Consider the following 26,328-nt stretch of genomic DNA (forward strand, 5'->3'; position numbering starts at 1 on the left):
AACTATAGCCTCTTCATGACTGATGGACTTCAACTCCCAGAATTCCTGAGCCAGCATGGCTCAGCTTGGAAACCTCTCCCTTTCCCCTCAGCATGGCTGGCTCAGGAATTCTGGGAGTTGAAGTCCACGAGTCATAAAAGAGCCAAGGTTGCCCTGATTTATGTCAACTTCCTTTTTTTCCTCCCTTCTCAATCTCCCTACAGTCTCTCCCCATTGCTTGCTGCTTGAAGCAGCCAGGAAAGAAAAGTCTCTTTTTCAGCTTTTTTCCCCTTTTCACGGAGATCTAGCTTCCCTGTTTTCATCCCCAGTCCCAAGGATGCGGACTAATTTATGCAGCTTTGCAGGTTTTTGCAGCGCATGGAAATCTCCGGTTGGAAATTGCTGCACCATTCAGTTCTTAGAATAGCTCAACAGGATTGGAGCCATTTAAAGAAGGGGGTACGATAGGCAAATTGTTCGGATTCCAGATGCAAACTCCCCCCCCCCCTAGGGTCTCCGCCTTCTCTGCCCCTCCTTTCATGATGCAATCTGTTCCATTTTGACCCTGGAAAATGCCCAATTGGCTCAGGAGAGTCAAGCGCTGTTCTCTAGACAAATCTTTAATTTTTTTTTTAGGCTCTGGCATTGCAATTTAGCTGCTGCAGAAAGCTTCACGTGGCACAACTTTGCGGAATGCATACGGGGGCGCTGGTCTGCTGCCCCCCTCGAGCTGGGTGCAGGGTTAAGAGAGCAGAACAGCCAAGTTTGCAACCAACATACACACACACACGTACATACACACAGAGCTATGTTATTAAGCAGAGAAAGGGTAGGAGAAAACGTATGTATACAGTATTAACCTTGTGAACTCTAAAACTTCCTCCTTCCCTTACGTATTCAAGATGGACAGTGATTAATATTTATATGTTACTTATATGTAAGAATGTAGGTCTACACATATGTTGTATATAGTATGTTTAAATGTGTGTTATGTATGTGTACACTTTGAGAGCAAGCAGCTAAATTTCATTTTTAATGTGTGCCATTGTGCCCACAGGAAAAAATGATAATAAAGGTTATCTATTCTATTCTATTTTATTCCATTCCATTCCATATTTTCTATTCTGTTCTGTTCTGTTCTATTCCTGTTCTGTTCCATTCCATTCCATTCCCTATTCTATTCTATTTTATTCTATTCCGTTCCGTTCCATTCCATTCCATTTCATATTTTCTATTCTGTTCTGTTCTATTCCTGTTCTGTTCCATTCCATTCCATTCCATTCCCTATTCCATTCCATTCCATTCCATTCCATATTTTCTATTCTGTTCTGTTCTATTCTATTCTTGTTCTGTTCTATTCTTGTTCTATTCCTGTTCTGATTCTATTCTATTCTATTCCATTCCATTCCCTATTCTATTCTATTCTATTCTATTCTATTCTATTCTATTCTATTCTATTCTATTCTATTCTATTCCATTCCATTCCATTCCATTCCATTCCATATTTTCTGTTCTGTTCTATTCCTGTTCTGTTCCATTCCATTCCCTATTCTATTCTATTCTATTCTATTCCATTCCATTCCATTCCATTCCATTCCATATTTTCTATTCTGTTCTATTCTATTCTATTCTGTTCTGTTCTGTTCTGTTCTCTTCTGTTCTGTTCTGTTCTATTCTTGTTCTGTTCTATTCTTGTTCTATTCCTGTTCTGATTCTATTCTGTTCTGATTCTGTTCTATTCCATTCCATTCCATTCCCTATTCCATTCCATTCCATTTCATTCCATTCCATATTTTCTATTCTGTTCTGTTCTATTCTTGTTCTATTCCTGTTCTATTCTATTCTATTCCATTCCATTCCATATTTTCTATTCTATTCTATTCTATTCTATTCTATTCTATTCTATTCTATTCTATTCTATTCTATTCTATTCTATTCTATTGGAGTGATCTAAGGGAGCCTCTCGAATAACGACTTTGAACAATCACTAAATGAATTGTTACAAGTCGAGGATGACGTGCATCCTTAGACAAGCTCAGGGGAGCCGGCGCTACCCCCCCTGGTGCCGGTTTTCTCTTTGCAAGAACTTCTAGAGTGAGCGTCAAAATGCTGAATATCCCGTGTGCTTTTAGTACGGTGTATTTAATGGAGTTCTGTGGAGGCGAGAAGGAGGAAAGTTGACCCAAAAAGACTTTTTGTGCTTAAGGAGGTGTGTTTGCCTGTTGCCTGGTTGCAGAGGCAAGCAAATCCTGCCTTGCATTTTGATGAAACGGCCTGATTCACCTCTTTTTTTGATGCCAAGGACATAATTGGACCAGAGACTTTCAGCAAGCAGGGCTGCCAGTCTCCCACCTATTGTGGCCCAGTTTCTGCTTCTGAGCCTAACCCAGCTTTTTAGGGTTCTTAATGAGTATAATAATAATAATAATAATAATAATAATAATAATAATAATAATAGTAGTAGTAGTAGTAGTAGTAAAGTTGGAAGGGACCTTGGAGGTCATCTAGTCCAACCCCCTGCTCAGGCAGGAAACCCTATATACCATTTCGGACAAATGGCTACCCAGTCTCTTCTTAAAAACTTCCAGTGTTGGAGCATTCACCGCTTCTGGAGGCAGGTTGTTCCACTGGTTAATTGTTCTCACTGTCAGGAAGTTTCTCCTTAGTTCTAGGTTGCTTCTCTCCTTGATTCATTTCCATCCATTGCTTCTTGTCCTGCTTTCAGACATTTTGGAAAATATGGACTCTTTGATGGAAGAGCTTGGATTGAATCAAACAAGGAGTAGAGCTGAAAGGTAGTTCTTGACATACGACCTTAATAGCCCAAATTTCTCTTGCTAAGTGAGTTTTGCCCCAATTATATGTACAGGTAATCCTTGAATTACCGCCACAATTTTGAGTCCAATGTTTTTGTTTCTACGTTGAACTGTTGTTATTTGAGTTTTTGCGCCATTTTGCAACCTTTCTTGCCACAGTTGTTAAGTGAATCACTGCCTTTGTTAAGCTAGTAACATCGTCGTTAAGCGAATCTGCTTCCTCCGTTGACTTTGCTTGTCGCAAAAGGGGATCAGATGACTTTGGGACACTGCAACCATCATAAATAGAACTGGTTGCCAAGCGTCAGAATTTTGATCACGTGATCGTGAGGCCGGCGCAGCAGTCGTAAGTCTGAAAAACGGTCATAAGTCGTTTTTTTCAGTCCTGTTGTAACTTCTAACAGTCACTAAACAAATGGCTGTAAGTCAAGGATTACCTGTATTGAAAAGCTGGAGTTCCACGATCTGATCTCTGTCTTGCCTTTTTCGCGCTTTTTATTTCAAAACAGAACCGTTGGAATGAACCAGCAGATATATTTTTTTAAATATGTATGTATGTAGGTCTTTGGTTATTCGGGTTTTCTCCCACGTAAAATTGGAAGTGTCTTGGTGACGTTTAGACGAAGTCCCATTCGTCATCTTCAGGCTGGTGTTTTCGGCTTCGTGAAGCACGAAGCCGAAAACACCAGCCTGAAGATGACGAATGGGACTTCGTCTAAACGTCACCAAGACACTTCCAATTTTACGTGGGAGAAAACCCGAATAACCAAAGACCTACATACAAACACCCGCAAAAACCTCAGAAAACATATATATATATAATTAGTTTCTATAATTCCGTAATCCACATAGTCGCTTTCCTTGATTTTCTCTTCTTCTGATAATATTCTCATTTAGCAACTTTAAATTAGCACATTTCTTAGTATTTTAATAGATAAACCATTGAATATAAACATTTTTCTAGTATTTCTACAAATAACCACCACATCAATGTGAAGCTTTTTTTCTAATTAATCATCTTAATCCCCTTATCGTCCTGTTTTTAAAGTTGTTATTTAAATCTATTTTCCCCACAATGTTCAAAAACACTTTTTACCTGTTAAGATTTTCTTAAGAGTTAATTACAGTGAAGTATTTAAGTTTTTTTCCTCATACAAGCCATCCCAACAATATCACAGGAGATTTTTTTTTTTAATCCAGCTTGATTTGCAACTTTATTTGACTAAGCCCCTCCTGGACACACAATGATTTCTTTGCATGCGTGTGCAGACTGCTGATGGGGCTGGTCCAAGGGGTACAATATATGGGAAGTATAGGCAGCGATAATTACTTATTAAAAGATTTATCATGCTATCAGCTGTTGGAGAGTAAATAGAGCCTTTATCTCCTTCGTCCTTATGCAACCTTGAGCAAAAAATATGCTTTCTTTCCCCTTGCTTTGCCAACATTGGAACTGCGAGGAGAGAGCAGAGTAAGCTTCTGACACGTCATAAAATAGAGGTATTGGGTGGCATTTGTTGGCAATACAGATATATCCTTTAGTTTTGGTGGCAGAGGGCAACAGAGTTTGCTGTGACCCTCTTCCAGAGGTTTCATCCACACGGTTTCCTGGTGGTCTCCTTTCCATGGCAAAATCTTTCAGATTCACCTAGGCCAGGGGTAGGCAACCTTGGCTCTTTTATGACTCATGGACTTCCATGACTCCCAGAATTCCTGAGCCAGCATGGCTCAACTTGGAAACCTTTCCCTTTTCCCTCAGCATGGCTGGCTCAGAAATTCTGAGAGTTGAAGTCCACGAGTCATAAAAGAGCCAAGGTTGCCTACCTCTGACCTAGGCGCTGCCTTTTTAATTTGCAAAGATTTATAAACAATGGATACCCACACAACTTTTTATGCTGGTCCATGAGTGTAATACAGGCAGTCCTCAACTTATGACAATTGAGCCCAAAATTTCTGTGGCAAAGCGAAAGTTGTTGTGAATTTTGCCCCATTTTACGACCTTTCTTTCCACAGTTGTTAAGCAAATTGCCACAGTTGTTAAGTTAGTTGCATGTGTTGAAAGAAAAGTCTTCATCATGGTCCAGTCCAAGCCGGGGATAAACAACATGGCGACTGCTTTAGAAAGAAGGTTGCAGTTTATTGAAGAGCCAGATAGAAAGATGGTTCTGGCAGGAAAGAGGAGAGAAAAAAGGGCTGAGCACATGTGGGATTTGGGTTTTTATACCCTCTGGAGCCTTTTGTTTGGAGTTGCTTCCTGTTCCTGTGGCATGAACTTTGACCTGAGTCTGAGTGTGCTTTCCTGGTATTCTGATGGTGATGGGTTAGTTCTATTATGACCAAAGGTCATATCCTGCTTCCCTGGCGCTGGGACTAATGCTTCTTAGAGTTTGGGTGGGGTATGCAGATTTTAGGTGTCTTTGTCTTCCTAAGCTTCTAGCTCCAACTTTCCTGATAATTTACATCTGCATTTGTACAGAACTGGCTTCTACTTGGGGGAGGGAGACCTGGGGCTATCAAGGAAAACTGGGCATGCTTTTCTGTCTCTTTAAGATTCTTGGAGGAAATATAATTTTCTGCCCTTTTAATATTTCCTTCTCTGGGGGGCTAACTTCCCACACATGGTTGTTAAGTGAATCTGGCTTCTCCACTGGGAGAGGGTTGCGAAATGTGATGACATAACCCCGGGACCCTGCAACCGTCATAAATATGAGTCAGTCGCCAAATGTCTGAATTTTGACCAGGTGACCACGGGGAGGCTGCAACAGTCGTTAAGTGTGAAAAACGGTCATAAATCACTTTTTTCAGCACTGTTGCAACTTTGGTCATTAAATGAATAGTTGTAAGGGACGGACTTACCTGTAAATGTCAGGTAATCAAATGTCTATATCTTCCACAAGGGGGCGAAGTTCCCCAGAAAGATTATAAGGAAAATATTAATTATCCAAAAGTTTCACCCAGGATGAAAGATTGGGCCAGGATTTGCAAAAGGAAGAGGTGGTTTCATTAGCCAGCATACTAATCCATCCCGGGACAATATCTTTAACCCAATCAAGCAAGGAAAATCTGCCTGTCCCAGGTTCTTGGGAAGGACTTGATAGGCGGACAAAAATGCCAGATCCAGTCTGACTGTAGGATGAGCTAAAAGTAATAATTCATGCGACTTTAAACATGTCGCATTAATAAAACATGCTGCACATAAAATAGAATAAGCCCAGTTTTAAAAAAAAAACACCTGTCCAACTCACTGAAACGAGTTAAAACTAAATTAGAATTAAAATATTCCAAATGGGACATGGCCCTAGGTTCACATATAACAGGATTTCCCCCCCCCCCGAGTTTTCAAGCCACAGTTTGGCTTGTTTTAACTGTGGCTTAATGCAATATTTGAGCGTAGCAGTGTGCAATGTAGAATAGAGACAGGAAGGGTGCTAGACAAAATTCCTTTAAACCCGAGGCCAAATATTGGAGCCTTGATAGAGAAATCTGTCTTTTTGATGTCCAGGCTGACCTTGTAGATAAACTGGGAAGCCTCAAAACATCAGAGCCATGGACCCTTTCTAAGAGTTGAAGAACTTCTGATCTTTAGGAAAGAGGCCAAGGGGGGGGGGTAGGGTGTTGTACAAACCTCTTTTTCAAGAAAACTGGGAAACAAGACTAGGTTCTGTGCTCTACCATAAATACCAAAGCCGTGCCTTTGAATCTCTGGAACATAACAAAATACCCATTTCCCAGAACAGAACACTGAAGAGTTAAACTGAAGAGCCCAAGAAATGGATAACAGGGAAGGAAAGAAGTTGGGCTTTGCCTTCCTTCCTTCCTTCCTTCCTTCCTTCCTTCCTTCCTTCCTTCCTTCCTTCCTTCCTTCCTTCCTTCCTTCCTTTCCCTCTCCCTCTTTGTTTTCCTTCCTTCCTTCCTTCCTTCCTTCTTCCTCCCTCCCTCTCCCTTTTTGTCTTCCTTCCTTCCTCCCTCCCGCTTTGCCTTCCTTCCTCCCTCCCTCCCTTCCTTCCTTCCTTCCTTCCTTCCTTCCTTCCTTCCTTCCCCTCTCCCTCTTTGTTTTCCTTCCTTCCTTCCTCCCTCTTTGCCTTCCTTCCTTCCTTCTTCCTTCCTCCCTCCCTCTCCCTTTTTGTCTTCCTTCCTCCCTCCCTCCCGCTTTGCCTTCCTTCCTTCCTTCCTTCCTTCCTCTCCCTCTTTGTCTTCCTTCCTTCCCCTCTTTGTTTTCCTTCCTTCCCCTCTTCCTTTTTGTTTTTCTTCCTTCCTTCCTCCCTCTCTCCCTCTCTTTTTTCCTTCCTTCCTTCCCCTCTCTTTGTTTTCCTTCCTTCCTCTCTCCCTTTGTTTTTCTTCCTTCCTTCCTCCCTCTCCCTCTCCTTTTTCCTTCCTTCCTTCCTTCCTTCCTTCCTTCCTTCCTTCCTTCCTTCCTTCCTTCCTTCCCCCTTTCCCTTTGTTTTCCTTCCTTCCTTCCTTCCTTCCTCCCTCCCTCCCTCCCTCCCTCCCTCCCTCCCATCTACAACTTAAAAGTTGCTGAGGTTGAGAAACACCTAAAAACAGGGAAGGGGTTTTGATCATACAGTTGCAATTGCCATCTTTTTTGAGTCCCTCGCCTGCAGATAAGCCGTATCACAAGGAAATATTTGAATGGTTTATTCTTAGCCCGTCTGTCAGTCAATATAACAACTATTACGAATTTGCAAATCTCACAGCTCCCCATCACACGCCTGCCCAGCTCTTCCACCTGCATTAAGAAGGAAGATCTTTCCCACCAACCTCTCCATTTCGCCTTAGAAAAACCCAAAAAAGGTCTCTGTGGCCAGCCTTAATCTTTTTCTCATTAAGTTTCCATTTTAAAATCAATTTTTTAAAAGTGCCCTCTAATTAACTGGTTGCCGAAAAAGGCTTCGCTTTTCAGGCCATTTTAAAACTCAAAAGAGGAAAGACGACAGAGTAAAATGAAACAAGGAACCAAATACGTTTTTCTTCCTTGGAGCTTCTTCACCCTTCTGCTTTCTTTGCAAACATAAGCAGATTTTATTAAAACAATAACTCAAAAGCAGTGGTTAATCAGGCAATATATCTTTAAATAGGCAACAGCTCCAGAAATTACCCAGATAAATATTGCAAACATTTTGGAGCCCTCCATAGAAGTAAAATAAGCTTTCAAAGGAAAAAAAGGAAATAGATATAAATTTAGATTAAAAAATGGATAATCAAAGAGTGATTTTTTTAAATTTCATTTCTCTTACAGGATTTCTATCATATGACTTTGTGCTCTGTACACATGAGCAAACAACTGGTTTGAAGCCCAATTAGACATAGCAGAGCAAACCAACATTACTAAAGATCAGTGTTTCTCAACCTTGGTCACTTTAAGCTGTGTGGACTTCAATTCCCAGAATTCCCCAGCTAGCTGTGCTGGGAGTTGAAGTCCACACAGCTCAAAGTGATCAAGGTTGAGAAACACTGCTATAAATAATATACAGATATCCCTCCACCCCAGTGTTGTTGTTGTTAGTTGTGAAGGTTGAAGACCCATTGTGACCCCATGGACAACGTTCCTCCAGGCCTTCCTGTCCTCTACCATCTTCTGGAGTCCCTTGAAGTTCACTCCTACTGCTTCAGTGACTCCATCCAGCCACTTCATTCTCTGTCGTCCCATTCTTCTCTTGCCCTCCATCTTTCCCAGCATCAGGCTCTTCTCCAGTGAGTCCTTCCTTCTCATTAGGTGGCCAAAGTATTTGAGTTTCAACTTCAGGATCTGGCCTTCTAAAGAGCAGTCAGGGTTGATCTCCTCTAGGACTGACTGGTTTGATCGCCTTGCAGTCCAGGGGACTCTCAGGAGTCTTCTCCAGCACCAGAGTTCAAAGGCCTCCATTCTTTGGTGCTCAGCCTTTCTTATGGTCCAACTTTCACAGTCATACATTGCAACTGGGAAAACCATGGCCGTGACTATACTATATGCACTTTTGTTGGCAGGATGGGATTCAAATATGTGAACAACCGGTTCTCTGTGTGGATGCCGCTTCCGGAAGTCCATTCTGGGCCTGAGCAACAAAAAAAATAGCTACTGGTTCTGCCAAAGTGGTGCGAACCAGCTGAATCCCACCACTGCCCCACCCCAGTCTTACATATACGATTTCAGAAGGACAATGTCAGCTGCCATCTCATGCTTGCTTGTGCTTCGCTGATATGCGGTGAGAGTCTGCCATGAACTACTAGGGCAGACATGTCAAACACAAGGCCCAGGGGCTGGATGCGGCCTGTGAAGTGGTTTCATGTGGCCCGCGAAGCCATCCTGGAAACAGGGAACGGCCCCTGCTGCCTTGCCCTGGTCCAGGCCGGCTTGTAGCCAGTGTACAATTTTGTGGTGGCCATCTTGGCACTTGCCCCGGTCCCACCCCCTTCTGCCAGAGACCCTCAGATCTGTCCCACTCCTGCCCCCACAGGCCCCCTTGACACGAATGATGTAGAACTGGCCACGCCCACCCAGTAGGCCACACCCACTCCTTCCACGCACACCCAGTAGGCTGTGCCCACTCTGGCCACACTCAACCGGCCCCCCCAAGGGAACCGCAATGCTGATGTGGCCCTCAGTGAAATTGAATTTGACACCCCTGTACTAGGGAGAAGTGGGATGAAGGGAGATATGCTTGGGAAAGCGAAAGTAGTTGCTGTGTCTTCTTGAGAAGCTGCTTCAAGGTTGCCTAGCTGGAAGAAGGAGGGAGAAGCATACCAGAGCACACCTGGCTGGCCGTTAGAAAAACAGCTTGCAGGGTTTTAATTGGTCACCTTAGGGTGGGAAATGAAAGACGGGAAAGGAGGGTAAAGTGTATAACCTATGCATTTTGGTGGGCAAGTCTCAGTTCTGGCTACGCATTACTGCAAGACACTTGACCTCTAATAAACATATACTTTTCTCAGCGAATGGAGCCAAGGGATGTTTTCTACCTAGAGGTTTAAGTTTGCGGCAGGTGTGACAGACAATTCAGTGATGGAACAGAAGCGAAGGAAAAAGAGAACATTCCTGGGGGGGAAATGTGTTGAAATGGTGCCTTTGGTTTGAAAAGACGGGCCGAGGAGAGAGGGAAGGCGGGAAGGATAATGAAATGAGGAAGGCAGGAAGGCAAGAAGGATAATGAGATAAGGGAAAGAAAGTAAAGGAGAGGAAAGGAAATGAGAGGAAATGAGAGGCAAGGAAACGAGGAAAGGAAAGGAGAGGAAAATGTATGGGAGGGAGGGAAGAAGGAAGGAAAGAAAGAAAGAAAGAAAGAAAAAGAAAGAAAGAAAGAAAGAAAGAAAGAAAGAAAGAAAGAAAGAAAGAAAGAGAGAGAGAGAGAAATAAATGTGGGCTGATCAGTTGCAACAGAGGGATCGGCAAACCGCTGCTCCCTGTGCCAAACATCCCAGAACTGTGGTTTACCCTAAGCATGGCATCATGCCCCATTGCAAACAGGCCTTCTGTTTCATTTGCTTCCCAGGATTCTTGTGAAGGTAAAATGCCAGCATCGGCTGGCTGAGGCAACCTCTCCCTAAAAAAGAAAAAAAGATAGAATCCATCTCCTCAGTTTGCAGCCAGAAAGCAATACAGCCCACAGTGGTCATTCTGGGGGCTGAAGAAGCCCCCATATTTTCAAGCTGCGAAAGCTGAGGAAAACACCGGCCTAGGCAATTTCCTGAGGACTCCTCCCTAACTAGTAAAGAAACGGTTTTGAGGTCGGCTGTGGATGAATCCTGCTGAGACTGGATTCTGGACTGAATTCTCTGGGCGAGGACTGAGACGCTTGAAGGCCGAGGCCCTGTTTGCGTCCCTCTATCACAGTGTTTCTCAACCTTGACAATTTTAAGGCATGTGGACTTCAACTCCCAGAATTCCACAGCCAGCATTGCTGGCTGTGGAATTCTGGGAGTTGAAGTCCACATGCCTTAAAATTGTCAAGGTTGAGAAACACTGCAAGTCTGTCAGCTGATGAGGCGATTCGCCTGACAAGCACTTTGAGATAAACGCTAAAAGGAATGCCTTACTCACAGCAAAGTGTTCTGCGGCTCAGTGGCATGCTTCTAATGCAGAATGTAGATAAATAGTAAGCCAAACGAATGTGTGCGTGTGTTTCTAGAAGTCCTCGACTTACAACAGTTCGTATAGTGACCGTTCAAACTTACAACGGCAACGAAAAAAGTGACCATTTTTCACACTTAACAATGGTTGCGGCATCCCCATGGTCATGCAACCAAAATTCGGATGCTTGGCAACGGACTCATATTTATGATGGTTGCAGCGTCCCGGGGTCATGTACAGGTAGTCTTCGACTTACGACAGTTTGTTTAGTGACCATTCAAAGTTGCAACGGCACTGAAAAAAGTGACTTAGAACCAATAATAATGATGATGATGATGTTGGACGGGACCTTGGAGGTCATCTAGTTCAACCCCCTGCTCAAGCAGGAAACCCTATACCATTTCAGACAAATGGCTGTCCAGTCTCTTCTTAAAAACTTCCAGTGTTGGAGCATTCACTGCTTCTGGAGGCAGGTTGTTCCACTGGTTAATTGTTCTAACTGTCAGGAAAGTTCTAGGTTGCTTCTCTCCTTGATTAGTTTCCATCCGTTGCTTCTTGTCCTGCCTTCAGGCACTTTGGAGAATAGCTTGACTCCCTCTTCTTTGTGGCAACCCCTGAGATATTACCGATTAGTGAGAATATAATACATTATGGAAACAGCAGTCATTCATTATTTGGCTTTTTGGGATCGTAAAACATTTGCCTCTCTCTGTAGCCAAAGTCGTAATGGAAGCTTGTTTTCATCTGGGTTCCGTTTCATTATTGTTGAGGGGGAAATTCCAGCTTCACCAAATCTAATTATTAGTGTACTTTTCCATGCTTTTAACTTAGGAAAGGATAGAAATCTGGGTTTTAAGTTGCCGAGAGCACCGAAATCTCTTCTATATAGAAAATATCTAGATATTATTGGGAATAAGTAATTGGAGAGGACCCATTACCAATCCCCGTTGCTTGAACATAGAAAACGACGGATAACCCACCTTTCTCTAGGTCTGCTTCTTCAACCGCCTCAACTTTAAGCCGTGTGGACTTCAACTCCCAGAATTCCCCCAGCCAGCATGCTGGCTGGGGGAATTCTGGGAGTTAAAGTTCCCACATATTAATACTGTATCCAGTTTGGGTCACCATGATGTAAAAAAGATGTTGAGACTCTAGAACAGTGATGGTGAACCTTTTAGAGACCAAGTGCCCCAAAACCGCCACCCACCCCCGTCCCCGCTCCGGCCTGCCCACTGGGCCACCCACCACCTCCACAGCCCGCCACAGATCACCCAGGCAGCCCAGCAGCGCCATGGCAGCCACGCCCTCCGCCCATGCCCCGCAGCATCATCTGCACACAACAGGGCGCAAGGGCAGAGTCTTGTCCCTGCTGCCTGGCTACCATGTCCTTGGCTGCACTGCTTCGCGTGGGCTGCGCCCAGGGGTGACTCTCCTCAGGGGTGGCTGGTGGTGAGGAGGGGGCCGTGGGAGGAGGCAGGGCTGGGGAGATGGTGCGTGTGCCCACAGAGAGGGCTCCGAGTGCCGCCTTTGGCACCTGTGCCATAGGTTTGCCACCACTGGTCTAGAAAGAGTCCAGAGAAGAGCAACAAAGATGATTAGAGGACTGGAGGCTAAAACATACAAGGAATGGTTGCTGGAATTGGGTATATCTAGTTTAATGAAGAGAAGGGCTAGGGGTGACATGATAGCAGTCTTCCAATATCTCAAGGGTTGCCCCAAAGAAGAGGGAGTCAAGCTATTCTCCAAAGCGCCTGAAGGCAGGACAAGAAGCAACGGATGGAAACTAATCAAGGAGAGAAGCAACCTAGAACTAAGGGGAAACTCCCTGACAGTGAGAACAATTAACCAGTGGAACAACCTGCCTCCAGAAGCGGTGAATGCTCCAACACTGGAAGTTTTTAAGAAGAGACTGGACAGCCATTTGTCCGAAATGGTATAGGGTTTCCTGCCTGAGCAAGGGATTGGATTAGATGACCTCCAAGATCCCTTCCAACTTTATTATTATTGTTGTTGTTGTCAAGGTTGAGAAACACAATTCTGTGTATACTGAACTGGTCATTCACAAACGGTTTGAAGCTACGATGGAACCCCCTAAAAGGGACTTATAACTTGGTCTCAAGAGTTCTGACATTCTCTCTCTCTCTCTCTCTCTCTCTCTCTCTCTCTCTCTCTCTCTCTCTCTCTCTCTCTCTCACACACACACACACACACACACACACTTCTGCTACCATGTGATTGCATTTTGGGCACCGGGCAACTGGCACACCCTGATCATGTGCCTGCAATTGATGAAATTTTTGCCAGAAAATATTTGATTGCTGGCAGAAACCAGCCCATAGTTAACAACCCATAGTTAACGGGTTTGCTTAACAACTGCTGCAGCTGGATGAACTGCTGCGTTTGGTTAACCCAACTGCCACAAGCAAGATCATAAAAACGGGTCTGGTCACCTGGTGATCCACTTTACGACCTTCGTGAGTAATTGCTCAATTACGGTCATAACTCAAGGACTACCTGTAATTGGTACCATATTACCTCAGCCTCCTTAAGAGGCTATAATAAGAATTAGAATCAGCTTTCCTGCAGCTTGGTTCTATTACCTTGAACCTTAGGCGCTGAAATGATGGAAAGCAGGTCTTCACTGCCTTCTTTGGGATGTCCCTTCAGACGTACGAAAAGTGTGGTTGTGTTCCTCCTCAATCTTCTATTCTCCAGGTGAAACTACCCAACTCTTTCAGAGTCTCCTCATACAGTAGGTCATGGTTCTTAGTCATTCTATTGCTCTTCTCCCTGCCTCTTTCCCCCATTTTCTCTCTCTCTCTCTCTCTCCCTCTTTCCCTGCCTCTTTCCCCCATTTTCTCTCTCTCTTTCTCTCTCTCTCTCTCTCTCCTTCTCCCTCTTTCCCTGCCTCTTTCCCCCATTTTCTCTCTCTCTCTCTTTCCCTGCCTCTTTCCCCATTCTCTCTCTCTCTTTCCCTGCCTCTTTCCCCCATTTTCTCTCTCTCTCTCACTCTCTTTCTTTCCCTGCCTCTTTCCCCATTCTCTCTCTCTCTCTCTCTCTCCCTCTTTCTTTCTTTCCTCCCTTCCTTCCTTCCTCTCCCTCTCATCCATACACCTTCCTTCCTTCCCCTGTCCCTCTCATCCATACTCCTCCCTCCCTCCCTTCCTTCTCCTCCCTCTCATGCATACACATTCCTTCCTTTCTTCCTCTCATCCATACTTCTTCCTTCCCCTCCCTCTCATCCATATACCTATCTTCCTTCCTTCTTCCCTTTCTCCCTCTCATCCACACTCCTTCCTTCCTTCCTTCCTTCCTTCCTTCCTTCCCCTCCCTCATCCACACCTTCTTTCCCCTCCCTCCCTTCAATACACCTTTCCTTCCCTCCCTCCCTCCCTCCCTCCCTCTCTCCCTCCCTCCCTCCCTCCCTTCCTTATCAGACAAGATGGACAGGGGAAACCTTTACTTTTACCTGGTCTAAATCCTTACAGGGCGGTGACCAGAATCAGATATATTATTTGAGGTGGGGTCTCACCAATCCTGCCTGCAGAAGTCTGCTTTTCTCCTTGTCCTGGGCCTCTGGAAGCCTTACTGTGGGCCTTCTGTTGTCCTAGCCAAACTGGAGCATTTGGACAACCTTGATGTGGCATTCCAGATGTATCTGCAGCAACCAGAGAATCCGGGTAAATATTTACACTGTGGAGAGGACATTCCATGTCTAATCTCCCTGGTCCCTTCCCGTACGTGACTGGCCTTTCTCTCTGTCTTCAGTTTCCCATAGATTAGCAACCAGCCATCTAATTTTTTCCCCCCTTCCTAATGTTTCTCACTCCCATCACCCTCACCCTCCCAGCCCGGAATTCTTTCCTCTGTGATACGCTGGTCACACGGAAGTCCTTATCGGCAGGAAGGAAAAGCTAGAAGGTCAGATTCACAAACGTCTTGAAAATGTCAGCTCTTGCAAGGTTACGAGGCTTCCAGGATTGCTGAGCCATTTTTCTCCCACGTCTTCTGGATGCGCAGAACAGCTGGCAGACCTATTACAATTTATGCATGTTAGAGATCAGCATCTTTGGTGTGTCTCCAGCCAGTTTGGAGAGAGGGAGAGAGAGAGAGAGAGAGAGAGAGAGAGAGCGAGAGAGCGAGCAGTGTGATGCTGGTGTGTTTGTTATAAGGAAGGCCATAAGCCGTGGTAATGTGGATTAATGAACAATTAATGAAAAATCACTAAAATAATGATTGTGTCTGCATAATTACTAGAATAATGCTGTGTTAGCAATATGTGACTAACCTAATGTGCATTACATTTGGATACAATGTATGTAGCAAAACACTCCATTGTATGCCTGTGAGAAACGGACCTAATGTATCACAATGTGTATTAGAATGTGTAGTCTTTTGTTCCTCAGAAAAAGAAAGTATAAAACTGAAGTCTGAACCCACCCTCGGGGTTCAGAATTGCTGGTTGCGATTGCTTCTGAACCTGCGCAATAAATCTCTCTGCTAAACCTTGCGTTTTCCACAAGAGTGGAGAGTGGGGTCTTCTTTGATTCAAGCTTCTGGTGAATTCCTTGGTTTCAAAAGTGGTTTGTAATGGCCTTATTCCAATATATTTTTCTTGACTTGCTGGTTTGACCCACAGATGTGTTCCCTGTTAAAAATTCTCTTCCAAGTACTAGCTTAGTCTGATCCAGGTTTAGCTAGAGCAGGGGTCTTCAAACTTGGCCCTTTTAAGAGGTGTGGACTTCAACTCCCAGAATTCCTCAGCCAGCATGCCTGGCTGAGGAATTCTGGGAGTTGAAGTCCACACCTCTTAAAATGGCCGAGGTTGAGTTAGCTTTTTCTGAGTTAGCATTATTTCCCCCTCACATTATGTCAGGAGTCTTCAAACTTGGCCCTTTTATGACTTGTGGACTTCAACTCCCAGAAGTCCTCAGCCAGGCACGCTGGCTGAATGAATGAATTCAGTTTGAATTGAATCATTGTCATTGTTAAGGGAGACACGTTATTGAGCGACTTCGGCTTCCCTCATTGTTTGTCGGAGGTCAACAGGGAAGGCCTCAATCACGTGACCCTGGGATGGTACCACCATGGTAAATACTTACCAGTTGCCAAGTGTCCAAATTTTGATGACATGACTGGGGATATGTGCGACGTGGCAAAAAAAAAAAAAAAAAAAAAAAAAAGCTCGTAAAATCAGGTGCAGCTCACTTAACCACTGCCTGGAAATTCTGCTCCCAATTCGTAAGTTGAGGACTGGCAGTACTGTTCTTGCTTACATTTTAATAAATATTGTAGCGTTGGAAGAAAGCCCCAATATCCAATGAACTTTGTTCTGTGCAGTTGAAGGAGCAAAGTCTGTTTGTCATCGAAAAAGCCACTGGAACTGTGACCTAATCATTTTGCTTCGAATCCTGTAACATTTCATAGATTCTCTGGCGTTTTTCTGTTAGGAAGCATTTAACCTATCTATCTATCTATCTATCTATCTATCTATCTATCTATCTATCTATCTATCTCCTTCTGGATTTCTTCAGTTCTCTTTTTCTTCTTTCCTTGCAGCTTGGTAAATGAGTATGGAAGATTATGACTTTCTCTTCAAAATAGTTTTAATCGGGAACGCTGGTGTGGGGAAGACCTGCTTAGTGCGACGATTCACACAGGTAAGATGTCAATCACCTTCCTTGTAAGATATTTCTGCATGTCAGGGAGAAAAGATTGAATGTGGCGTGACACCTCTCCCCCCCCCGAGGATTTGAGCCATTTGCTTTTGATGGGAGGTGATACCATATTTTATTTTATTATTTTATTGTTCTATTTTCTTATTTTATATTTTATTTTACTTTATTTATTATTTCCCAAAGGTGCTTTTTCAGAAAGCAACTGGACTTTCTTAGGGTTTTTTTTAAAAAAGACATTTTAGCTTCTCATCCAAAACATCTTCAAAGAAAAACAAGAAAATCCAGCTGCCTCTTGAAAAAGCACTTTGGGGACAGCCATGACTGAGAATCTCCATAGACTTGTTTTGTTTTGTTTTATTATTTTATTTTATTATTTTATTTTATTATTATTTAATTTAATTTAATTTTATTATTTTATATTATTTTATTTTATTTTACTTTATTTTATTTATTTTTCATTTTATTTCATTTCATTTTTTATTATTTCATTTTTATTTTATTTATTATTATTTCCCACCGTTATCTTTTTACAAAAATAACTCAAGGCAGCCAACATATCCAACACACCTTCCTCCATTGTTTTCCCCTCAACAATAACCCTGTGAGGTGGGGTTGGGCTGAGGGAGAGAGGGATTGACTGACCCCACGGTCGCCCAGCCGGCTTTCATGGCCAAGATGGGACTAGAATTCCCAGTCTCCCGGTTTCTGGCTAGAATATATACGCATCATTTAAAGGCTGCCTGCAAAACTTCCCTGAGGCACTGAATTAAAAAGTGACAGATTGTCAGGGCTTCTTCGTTAGTGTGAGATGGTAAATCCAGCTTTTGTAAATCACTTTCTGTGAACTGGTCTGTCATTGGCTTGCAAAAAAACCAAACATGTCTTAAACAGAATAATGATTGTCAGGTACGGATGTTTCTTGTTCAAGAGAAGATTTTCTGGTTTGTTAAACTAGAGTACAAGATAGTTGCTGACTTACAACCATTCCTTTGGTGACAGTTGAAAGGTACAATGGCACTGAAAAAAGGGACTGATAGCAATAGCAAGAGCACTTATATACAGCATTCTCTAAGTCAGGCATGTCAAACTCGCGACGTCATGTGACGTCACGCAACGTATCGGGCCGATTTTGCCATTGCTGGCAATGGGGTGGGCGTGGCTTCCATGTGACGTGTCTGACCCGTGGGCCGGCAGTTTGACACCCGTGATCTAAGTGGTTCTTGGCCCGCCCTCCCTCCCTTCCTTCCTTCCTTCCTTCCTTCCTTCCTCTCCCTCTCCCTTTGTTTTCCTTCCTTCCTCTCTCCCTCTTCCTCTCCCTTTGCTTTCCTTCCTTCCTTCCTTCCCTCTCCCTCTCCCTCTGGTTTCCTTCCTTCCTTCCTCTCTCCCTCTTCCTCTCCCTTTGCTTTCCATCCTCCCTTTCCTCTCCCTCTCCATTTTCCTTTCTTCCTTCCTCCCTTTGTTTTCCTTCCTTCCTCTCTCCCTCTCCCTCTTTCCTTCCTTCCTTCTCTCCCTCCCTTCCTTCCTCCCTCTCCCTCTCCCTTTATTTTCCTTCCTTCCTCTCTCTTCCTCTCCCTTTGCTTTCCTTCCTTCCTTCCTCTCTCCCTCTCCTTCTCCCTTCCTTCCTTCCTTCCTTCCTTCCTCTCTCCCTCTTCCTCTCCCTTTGCTTTCCTTCCTTCCTTCCTTCCCTCTCCCTCTCCGTTTTCCTTTCTTCCTTCCTCCCTTTGTTCTCCTTCCCCTCTCCCTTCCTTCCTTCCTTCCTTCCTTCCTTCCTTCCTTCCTTCCTTCCTTCCTTCCTTCCTTCCTTCTCTCCCTCTCCCTCTCCCTCTCCCTTTGTTTTCCTTCCTTCCTTCTCCCTCTCCCTCTCCCTCTCCCTCTCCCTTTGTTTTCCTTCCTTCCTGGCTGAAGAATTCTGGGAGTTGAAGTCCACAAGTCATAAAAGGGCCAAGTTTGAAGATCCCTGCATTAGAGCATCAATAATTAATACAGTTGCTCGCTCAGGTCCATTTGGAGATCGCAGCTGAAATGCAGAGGCTCCAGTAACCTCACAATCGCCCGTAACCTTTCAAGCAATCATTAAAACCCTTATTGAAAAAAACAAACAAGACCCTTCTGCAGAGAGAATTGATGCTTAAACCAGCTTCACCAAGCCTCCCGACAGTCAAGATGTTGTTAGGGCCTTTTAAAATTTTGATAGATCAGGCTCCAGGTATACAATCGTTCTGGGAAACTCTGGTGCCAACAGTCTGAAACCAGATTGAGGGGGGGGGGGAAAGCTTTTAAATATGACTTGGCTATTTTAGTGCAGCAGGAAAGTCCCAGTTGGTCTGAGGTAATATGTGAATGAACTAAGCCAGGGGTAGGCAACCTTGGCTCTTTTATGACTCATGGACTTCAACTCCCAGAATTCCTCAGCCAACCATGCTGGCTCAGGACTTCTGGGAGTTGAAGTCCACGAGTCATGAAGAGACTATAGTTCCCCCATGCTGGCTCAGGAATTGTGGGAATTGAAGTCCACAAGTCATGAAGGGGCTGTAGTTCCTCCATGCTGGCTGAGGAATTCTGGGAGTTGAAGTCCACGAGTCATGAAGGGACTATAGTTCCCCCATGCTGGCTCAGGAATTGTGGGAATTGAAGTCCACAAGTCATGAAGGGGCCGTAGTTCCCCCATGCTGGCTCAGGAATTGTGGGAATTGAAGTCCACAAGTCATGAAGGGACCACAGTTCCCCCATGCTGGCTCAGGAATTCTGGGAGTTGAAGTCCACGAGTCATAAAAGAGCCAAGGTTGCCTACCCCTGAACTAAGCGAACAAGCATGAGTACATTTTAGGACTTTTGATTTGCTTTTTTAAAATTCTTTCTTCTGCCCAAGACAATATACAGGTAGTCCTTGACTTACGACCACAGTGGAGCCCAAAATTTCTGCTGCTAAGTGAGAAAATTCTTGAGTGAGTTTTGCCCCATTTTATGACCTTTCTTACTACGAATGTTAAGTGAATCACGGCAGCTGTTAACTTAATAACACCGTTGTTAAGTGAATCTGGCTTCCCCATTGGCTTTGCTGGTCAGGTCACAGAAGGGGATCATGTGACCCCGGGACACTGCAACCGTCATAAACACTGGTCAGTTGCCAAGCGTCTGAATTTTGGTCATCTGGCTGTGGAGATGCTGGTCCAGTAAGTGCAACAAGTGTGATCAACGGTCATAAATAACTTTTTTCAGTGCTGTTGTAACTTTGAACAGCCACTAAATGAACTGCTGTATGTCAAGGACTACCTATACACAGGTAGTTCTTGACTTACAAAGTGTAATGGAGTCTGGAATACCCATTATGGGTCATGACAGTTATACATTGAGGCACCCATGTGACTGGACCCCCTTTTACAACTTTTTTTTTTTTTGCGGCAGTTGATAAGCAAGCACACCGTCATCCTAATCTTAATCCAACAATAAGCCTGTGAGGTAGGCTGGGTTGGTTGTCTGCCCCAAGTGCCCAAATTTTGATCACATGACCATGCAGATGTTGCGATGGACGTTAAGTGGGAAGACCAGTTGCAAGTCACTTCCCTCAGTGCCACGGTAACATCCAATGGATGCTGTAACGAATGGTTATAAATCAAAGACTGTCTGCATTGAGCTAATCCAAACTGAAACAATAACAGCAGGCCAAACCTTGCTCTAGAGCTGAAAGTGTTGTCTGAATATTTTATTTTCTTTGTTTGTTAAGGGGCTTTTCCCACCAGGCCAAGGAGCCACCATTGGGGTTGACTTTATGATTAAGACAGTGGAGATAAATGGCGAGAAAGTAAAGGTAAGTCCTTGCTGATAGTTTCTGCCTCGGCTTGGAATCTGCTTACGTTCCAAATGTGTAGTTGCAACTGAGGAGGAAGGTGTGTTGGATTAAGTTTGCCACCTTGAGTTATTAGTTAAAATAATAAACACTGGAAAGGAAAAGGGAGGGAGGGAGGAAGGGAGGGAGGGAGGAAGGACATGGAAAGAAGGAAGGAAGGAAGGAAAAAGATAAGAGAAAAAGCAAGCAAGCAAGGAAGGAAGGAAGGAGAAAAAAGAAAAAAGGAAGGAAAGGAAGGAAGAAAAAAGGAAGGAATGAGAAAAAGAAAGGAAACAGAAGGAAGGAAGGAAGGAAAAAGAAGGAGGAAGAATAGGAAGGAAGGAGAAGGAAGGAAGGAAGGAAAAGAAGAAGTGCTGGAGATTGTTGCTTTGTTCTCTTGGCTCTTTCAAGCTGATTATTTTCAGAACTTTGCCATTTTCAAAACTGATCTTCAGAAAATGTGTGTTCTTTTCTTTTTTCCTCGTCTCCATTTCTTTTGGTCTTGTGTCCTTTTAGAGCAGTGGTTCTCAACCTTTTTAATGCCGCGACCCCCAACCGGTCGTAAGTCGAGGACTACTCAAGTGGTGCAGCAGCGTTTGCAGAATGGGACTTTTGGTGGGCTCAGCAGGGCAGAGACAGCCTGGACAATTCCTATTGGCTTTTGAAAGCCAATAGAATCAGACTCTATTCAAGAGAGTCTATTCTATTGGCTTTCAAAAGCCAATAGAATAAAAGGGAGTAGCACAGCTAAGGAAAAGGGGGGAAAAAATGGCGGACAGCGTGGTTTGGCGACCCCCGTGAAATGGTCATTCGACCCCAAATGGGGTCCCAACCCACAGGTTGAGAACCGCTGTTTTAGATTACAAGCAAGGGCGAAGGGAGTTTTGTTTCTTCGAACTAATGTAAGCCACTGTGATGATTTTGGGAGCTTAACAGAAGGAGCCAATTCTTTCCCTCCCAAAACTTGTTCCCTCCCCCCCCCCTCCTGTCCCAAAAGCATCTGGAAGGGACCAGTTTTGGATAGGCTTCCTTAAACCTAAGACCCATTAACTGCTGACTTCATGATGGTTTCGGCTAGGCTTGGCTCAGCATGCAGTTTAGCATCTGTGGTTGTTTTCCTTCGGTAGGAATTGAGTTGCTTCAGTTGTTGTTGGTTCTCCTGCTAAAAGCCAAGGGCTGCACTCAGCACTTCACGAGCAAAGCTGAAATAAGAGTCTCTTTGCTCAGCCAGAATTGCTGAAAGGGCATTAAAACAATATTTATGTGGTTTGAATTCCAAGTTAATAGGGGCAATTGTGCAATCACGATCTATGTTAGAAAAGAGCCATTTTGGTCTAGGTCCTCAAGCTTGCTGGCTCAGGAATTCTGGGAGTTGAAAGTCTACAAGTCATAAAGGGGCCATAATTCCATGTTGGCTCAGGAATTCTGGGAGTTGAAGTCCACAAGTCATAAAGGGGCAATAGTTCCCCCATGCTGGCTCAGGAATTCTGGGAGTTGAAGCCCACAGATCATATAGGAGTCATAGTTCCTTACTTCTGGGTTAAAAGATGAGGATATATTATTAGAATTTGTTGCATATCCAGCTTAGATGTTTGGTATTAGTAGTCAGCCTGTCTACCGCTCCATTGATTTAGTCTACAGTCCTGTGTAATTTATAGTTAAGAGGCCATGATAAGACACGTAGGAATGTTCTGTAAAATAGCAAATACTGCAATTTTAATATAGGTACATTAAATGGGAGGCAAATGATCAGAGAACAACATTCATTGTTTAAAAGGAAAGGCAATCTTCTGCTTGCTTAGGAAGAAAAATAACTTTGCACATACTGTATACATTACTTTAAACAATGCTCCATAACAAAGCTTCCTTTTAAGTAGTTGATGTTGGCTCTCATTTATTAATTATATTGGCCCGTAGCTCTGGAGACTTTAATCTGGGGATTTGCTGAATTCATTGTATACATAAACTTTCCTCTTTCCAAAACATGAAAAAGAAGTTATTAAAATTCGGTTAAACAAACAAAATCAGACAAAATCAGCACTAGTGCGGCATTTTTATTTTTAAAAAGAGAAGACTAAAAAGAGAGAGAGAGAGAGGCCAGATAAAAGAAGGCAGAGTTCATCCAGCTAAAATATTTGGAGAATAAATCTTAAAGTTGGCGTGTTGCTTGGAGTGCCAATAAATGTTTGGGTGGGAGGATAGGTTGACTGTGAGGAGCTTTGTGTTCTCTGAGCTTGGCTGTTCACGTGCAGAGATTTCATTACCTGCCTAGGTGATGTCACCAGTGCTGACCCCACTCCCTTCTAGCACTGATGATGTTACCTAGTTGGGTAATGAAATGTCTGCAAAAAACAAAACAGTCAAGCTCAGAGAGCAACAAGGATGCCTCATTTCAACCCTGAACTACGAATATTCTCCTTTATCAATACCTTTTCCCTTTCTTTTTTCTTGGCTTCTTTTTGTCTGTTATGCTTTTTTTTTTTCAATGTAAAAGTTTTGAAAGAAATAAGAGGTGGACGCTTGAGATGGATGGGTACACCGGGAGGATTTGTGGACTAGGAAAGACACGAGGTCACAGGTTTTGTTGGGGGTTAATGCTAACGTATTCATTCTTTTTTTCCTTTTCCCAATCCTTTGTTTTCCCTTTCTTCTCCTTCCCTGTTGTGCGGAAAACAAAAGCTGCAGATCTGGGACACAGCGGGGCAAGAAAGGTTTCGTTCCATTACGCAGAGCTATTATCGCAGTGCCAATGCGTTGATCCTGACCTATGACATCACCTGCGAAGAGTCCTTCCGGTGCCTCTCCGAATGGCTACGGGAAATTGAGCAATACGCCAGCAATAAGGTCATCACCGTCCTAGTTGGTAAGCAACATTGGCATGTTTATTCGATGCCAGGGACCTGGGTCAGGCACAATTAAATCAGGAAGCAAGGCGGTTCAAATGACTTCAGGTTTACGGCATGCCAACGTTCTCTACAAGAATCTGAACTACTAACAGTCAAAGCAAATTGGCAGTTAATTAAAAAATCAGTGGAATTCAAGGTGGGCTGGATTTCGGTCTCTTGTGAACGCAAAGGGATTCCAAACTGATGACGCGTTTGACCCCTCCCTCAGACTCAGCCTGGTCATCTCCTACATCTTGCCAGATTAAAGCATCTGCATAAGCATTAGATATTCTCTGTGAATGGCTAGGGCAGTGGTTCTCAACCTGTGGGTCGGGACCCCATTTGGGGTCGAACGACCATTTCACGGGGGTCGCCAAACAAGGCTGTCCGCCATTTTTCCCCCTTTTCTTGGCCACGCCCCTGGCACCCGATGATGTATAAGTGGTTGGGGGTCACCACAACATGGGGAACTGTATTATGGGGTCGCGGCATTAGAAAGGTTGAGAACCACTGGGCTAGGGCAAGTCCATCTTTGCCCTTTTCCTGCATCCCAAATATTCCAAACTTCCTCTTTACTCTCAGGGAAAGAGCCCCTTCCTCCTGTTCACTGTGGACCACATTTCTCCATACTTTGGGCCACCCAAATCTGAGTTTTATCAAGCTCCTGTCCCACCCGCCCCTTACATAGTTGATATTCAGCTCAATAAGAATCACTACTCTTTGTTCAGTTGTTAGCTTCATGACTTTCTCGATCCTAATATTTTCCCCCGTTTGGTTCTTTAGGAAACAAGATTGATTTATCTGATAAGCGAGAAGTCTCCCAACAAAGAGCTGAAGAGTTTTCCCAAGCCCAGGATATGTACTATCTGGAGACGTCCGCAAAAGAATCCGATAACGTGGAAAAACTGTTTTTGGACTTGGCTTGTCGGCTGATCAGCGAAGCGAGGCAGAACACCCTGCTGAACAATATGGAGTCCCCCTTGCCGGGCGAAGGGAAAAATATCAGCTATTTGACTTGTTGCAATTTTAACTGACCGCATTTGAACCCCAAGAGTTATGACCGCTCCTCCTTCAGGCCTCTCTCTGGAGGCAAAGGCTGCCGTGACCCGGTCTGACTGGTGGAGATAGTCAGACGCCCGATCATGAAGCATGCCAGGCTGGTCATTTGTCTGCAGGGTCAGCCTAGAATATAATCCTTTCCCCCCCCCTTTTTAACACATCCCCCAACCCTGGAGCCCCGAAATCTGCAGGAGAATTAGGATTCCAAAAGGTGCTAGGGAGCAGCTGGTCAGGTCATGGTTTTCACTTCTTGGAAGCATCTGGGATCCTTCCTCTTGGAAATCCAGGGTGAATTGTGCCTGCACGAGACCTTTCGCATCTTCACGGAAGGAAATTAAGAGGCGCGTTAGAAAAATGGCTCTGGGTTGCCAACTAAGTTGACAACACTTGTATATAAACCATGACCCAGAGTGCCATTTTGTTCGGCACAATAACTCCACCAAGTGTGCGTGTTGTGTGCGTATGTGATTTTTTTTTTTTTGAAAAAACAACCACCACCATCACCACCCCTAAGTATTAATGCATCTGTGTTCTGGCATTTTGATAAACATGGAAATTAAAAAGGGATATGCTGGTCGTTTGTAACCGGCAGGGTTGAGATTGGATGACTGCTCTTTTGGTTCTTGTATTCCTGAAGCTAAATTTCAGCTGTGGTCAGCTTGTTGTGTTCTCCACAGTTAGGAGGCATGAACTTGGGAGAAATATTGATCGTAAATACAGCAGTTTTTGGGTTGGTTCAAACCAGCGTGGCAGTGCTTGTTCCAAGTAGAGAGCTATGTTACGAATTTAAAAGTTGATCATCCCTGCACCTCTGATCAAATAAGTGTTCTGAAACGTTGCCTCTCGACTCCGCATTGTCTACCATTTTGCCATATGGTGGGGCTTCTACTTTGTTCCTTGCAGAAAAGAGCTGGTTAACACCACTCCACCTATCCTGGACTTAGCCAAAATAGCTTCTTGGTGAGAAATGCTGGATCCTGGAAAGCTGGACTTCAGATGCGGTTGTTTGAGGCTGGGGTTATACCTATGCACAAATGTAATTATTGTTGATGCGTTTCAGGAACTGGGCGTTGATGTCCGGTGTTTGTCCTAGGAAGGTCTCCAAGTCCCTCTAGACATGAGCTGTTCACCACAGCAGGTAGCCTTTAACGGCTGAATCCTGCTTTTAACTAGAACAGTAGCACCAGCTCTAGAATTTGCCGGCTTCTTGGAAAGGGTGTGTACAATTTCAAAAGGGTTTCCTATATGATTGAGGGGGAGAAAAAAATAGCATGTTCTAAATCAGCGGTTCTCAACCTGTGGGTCGCGACCCCATTTGGGGTCGAACGACCATTTCACGGGGGTTGCCAAACAACGCAGTCCGCCATTTTTTCTCCCTTTTCATTAGCTGTGCTACTCCCTTTTATTCTATTGGCTTTTGAAAACCAATAGAATAGACTCTCTTGAATAGAGTCTAATTCTATTGGCTTTCAAAAGCCAATAGGAATTGTCCAGGCTATCTCTGCCCTGCTAAGCCCGCCAAAAGTCCCATTTTGCAAACGGTGCTGCAAGTTGTCTGCAGCGAAGGCGAGCTGTCTGGAAGTTTCCACCCCTCCCTGCTGAGCAACTACTAAAAGTGTAAGTAAAAGAGGGCCGGGGTGGGAGGCCAGCGGGCGTAGGGAGGATTGCTGGAGTTCGTGGGGCCCGGTGGGTGCCTTACCTCCCTTGGGCTGGGCCAGCTGGTGGCCCAGACGGTGGTCGGCCTGCGCCGTCTCTGCCACTTTCCAGCTACGCCTCGGCCGGCGCAGGGGGCAGCACCACGCATGTGTGGCGCTCCCAGGCAGGGAAAGTCCTCAACTTATGACCAATTGGGTAGTCCTCAACTTATGACCGGTTGGGTAGTCCTCGACTTACGACTGGTTGGGGGGGGTCGCAGCATTAAAATGGTTGAGAACCCACTGTTCTAAATCTTTTAGCCAGCTTTATTGAGGCTGTGATTATCTTGCAGAATATGTAGCTCTGAAAAGCAATTTACAAAGGCAGAAATGCACGCCCTCTT

The 26,328-nt window shown here is 44.3% G+C and overlaps 1 protein-coding gene across 4 annotated transcripts in view; it reads left to right on the forward strand.

The window, feature by feature from the left end:
- RAB30 (RAB30, member RAS oncogene family) overlaps positions 1 to 24,893 on the forward strand; it is a 41,183-nt gene extending 16,290 nt beyond the window's left edge. For 2 of the 4 annotated variants that reach the window (XM_039363938.1, XM_039363941.1), the window contains exons 2-5: positions 16,402 to 16,502; positions 20,245 to 20,328; positions 23,026 to 23,209; positions 24,015 to 24,893. In XM_039363938.1, coding sequence (XP_039219872.1) covers positions 16,410 to 16,502; positions 20,245 to 20,328; positions 23,026 to 23,209; positions 24,015 to 24,265 — 612 coding nt within the window. In that variant the 5' untranslated portion in view covers positions 16,402 to 16,409 and the 3' untranslated portion in view covers positions 24,266 to 24,893. Of the gene's footprint in view, positions 1 to 14,374; positions 14,523 to 14,608; positions 14,915 to 16,401; positions 16,503 to 20,244; positions 20,329 to 23,025; positions 23,210 to 24,014 lie in introns of those variants that run through there. The other 2 variants (XM_039363940.1, XM_039363939.1) reach the window with 2 other exon arrangements.
- Positions 24,894 to 26,328: the final 1,435 nt, after the last annotated feature.

Source organism: Crotalus tigris, unplaced genomic scaffold (assembly GCF_016545835.1).
Source record: "Crotalus tigris isolate CLP2741 ecotype Arizona unplaced genomic scaffold, ASM1654583v1 scf7180000019633.284382, whole genome shotgun sequence".
Classification (NCBI taxonomy): Eukaryota; Metazoa; Chordata; class Lepidosauria; order Squamata; family Viperidae; genus Crotalus; species Crotalus tigris.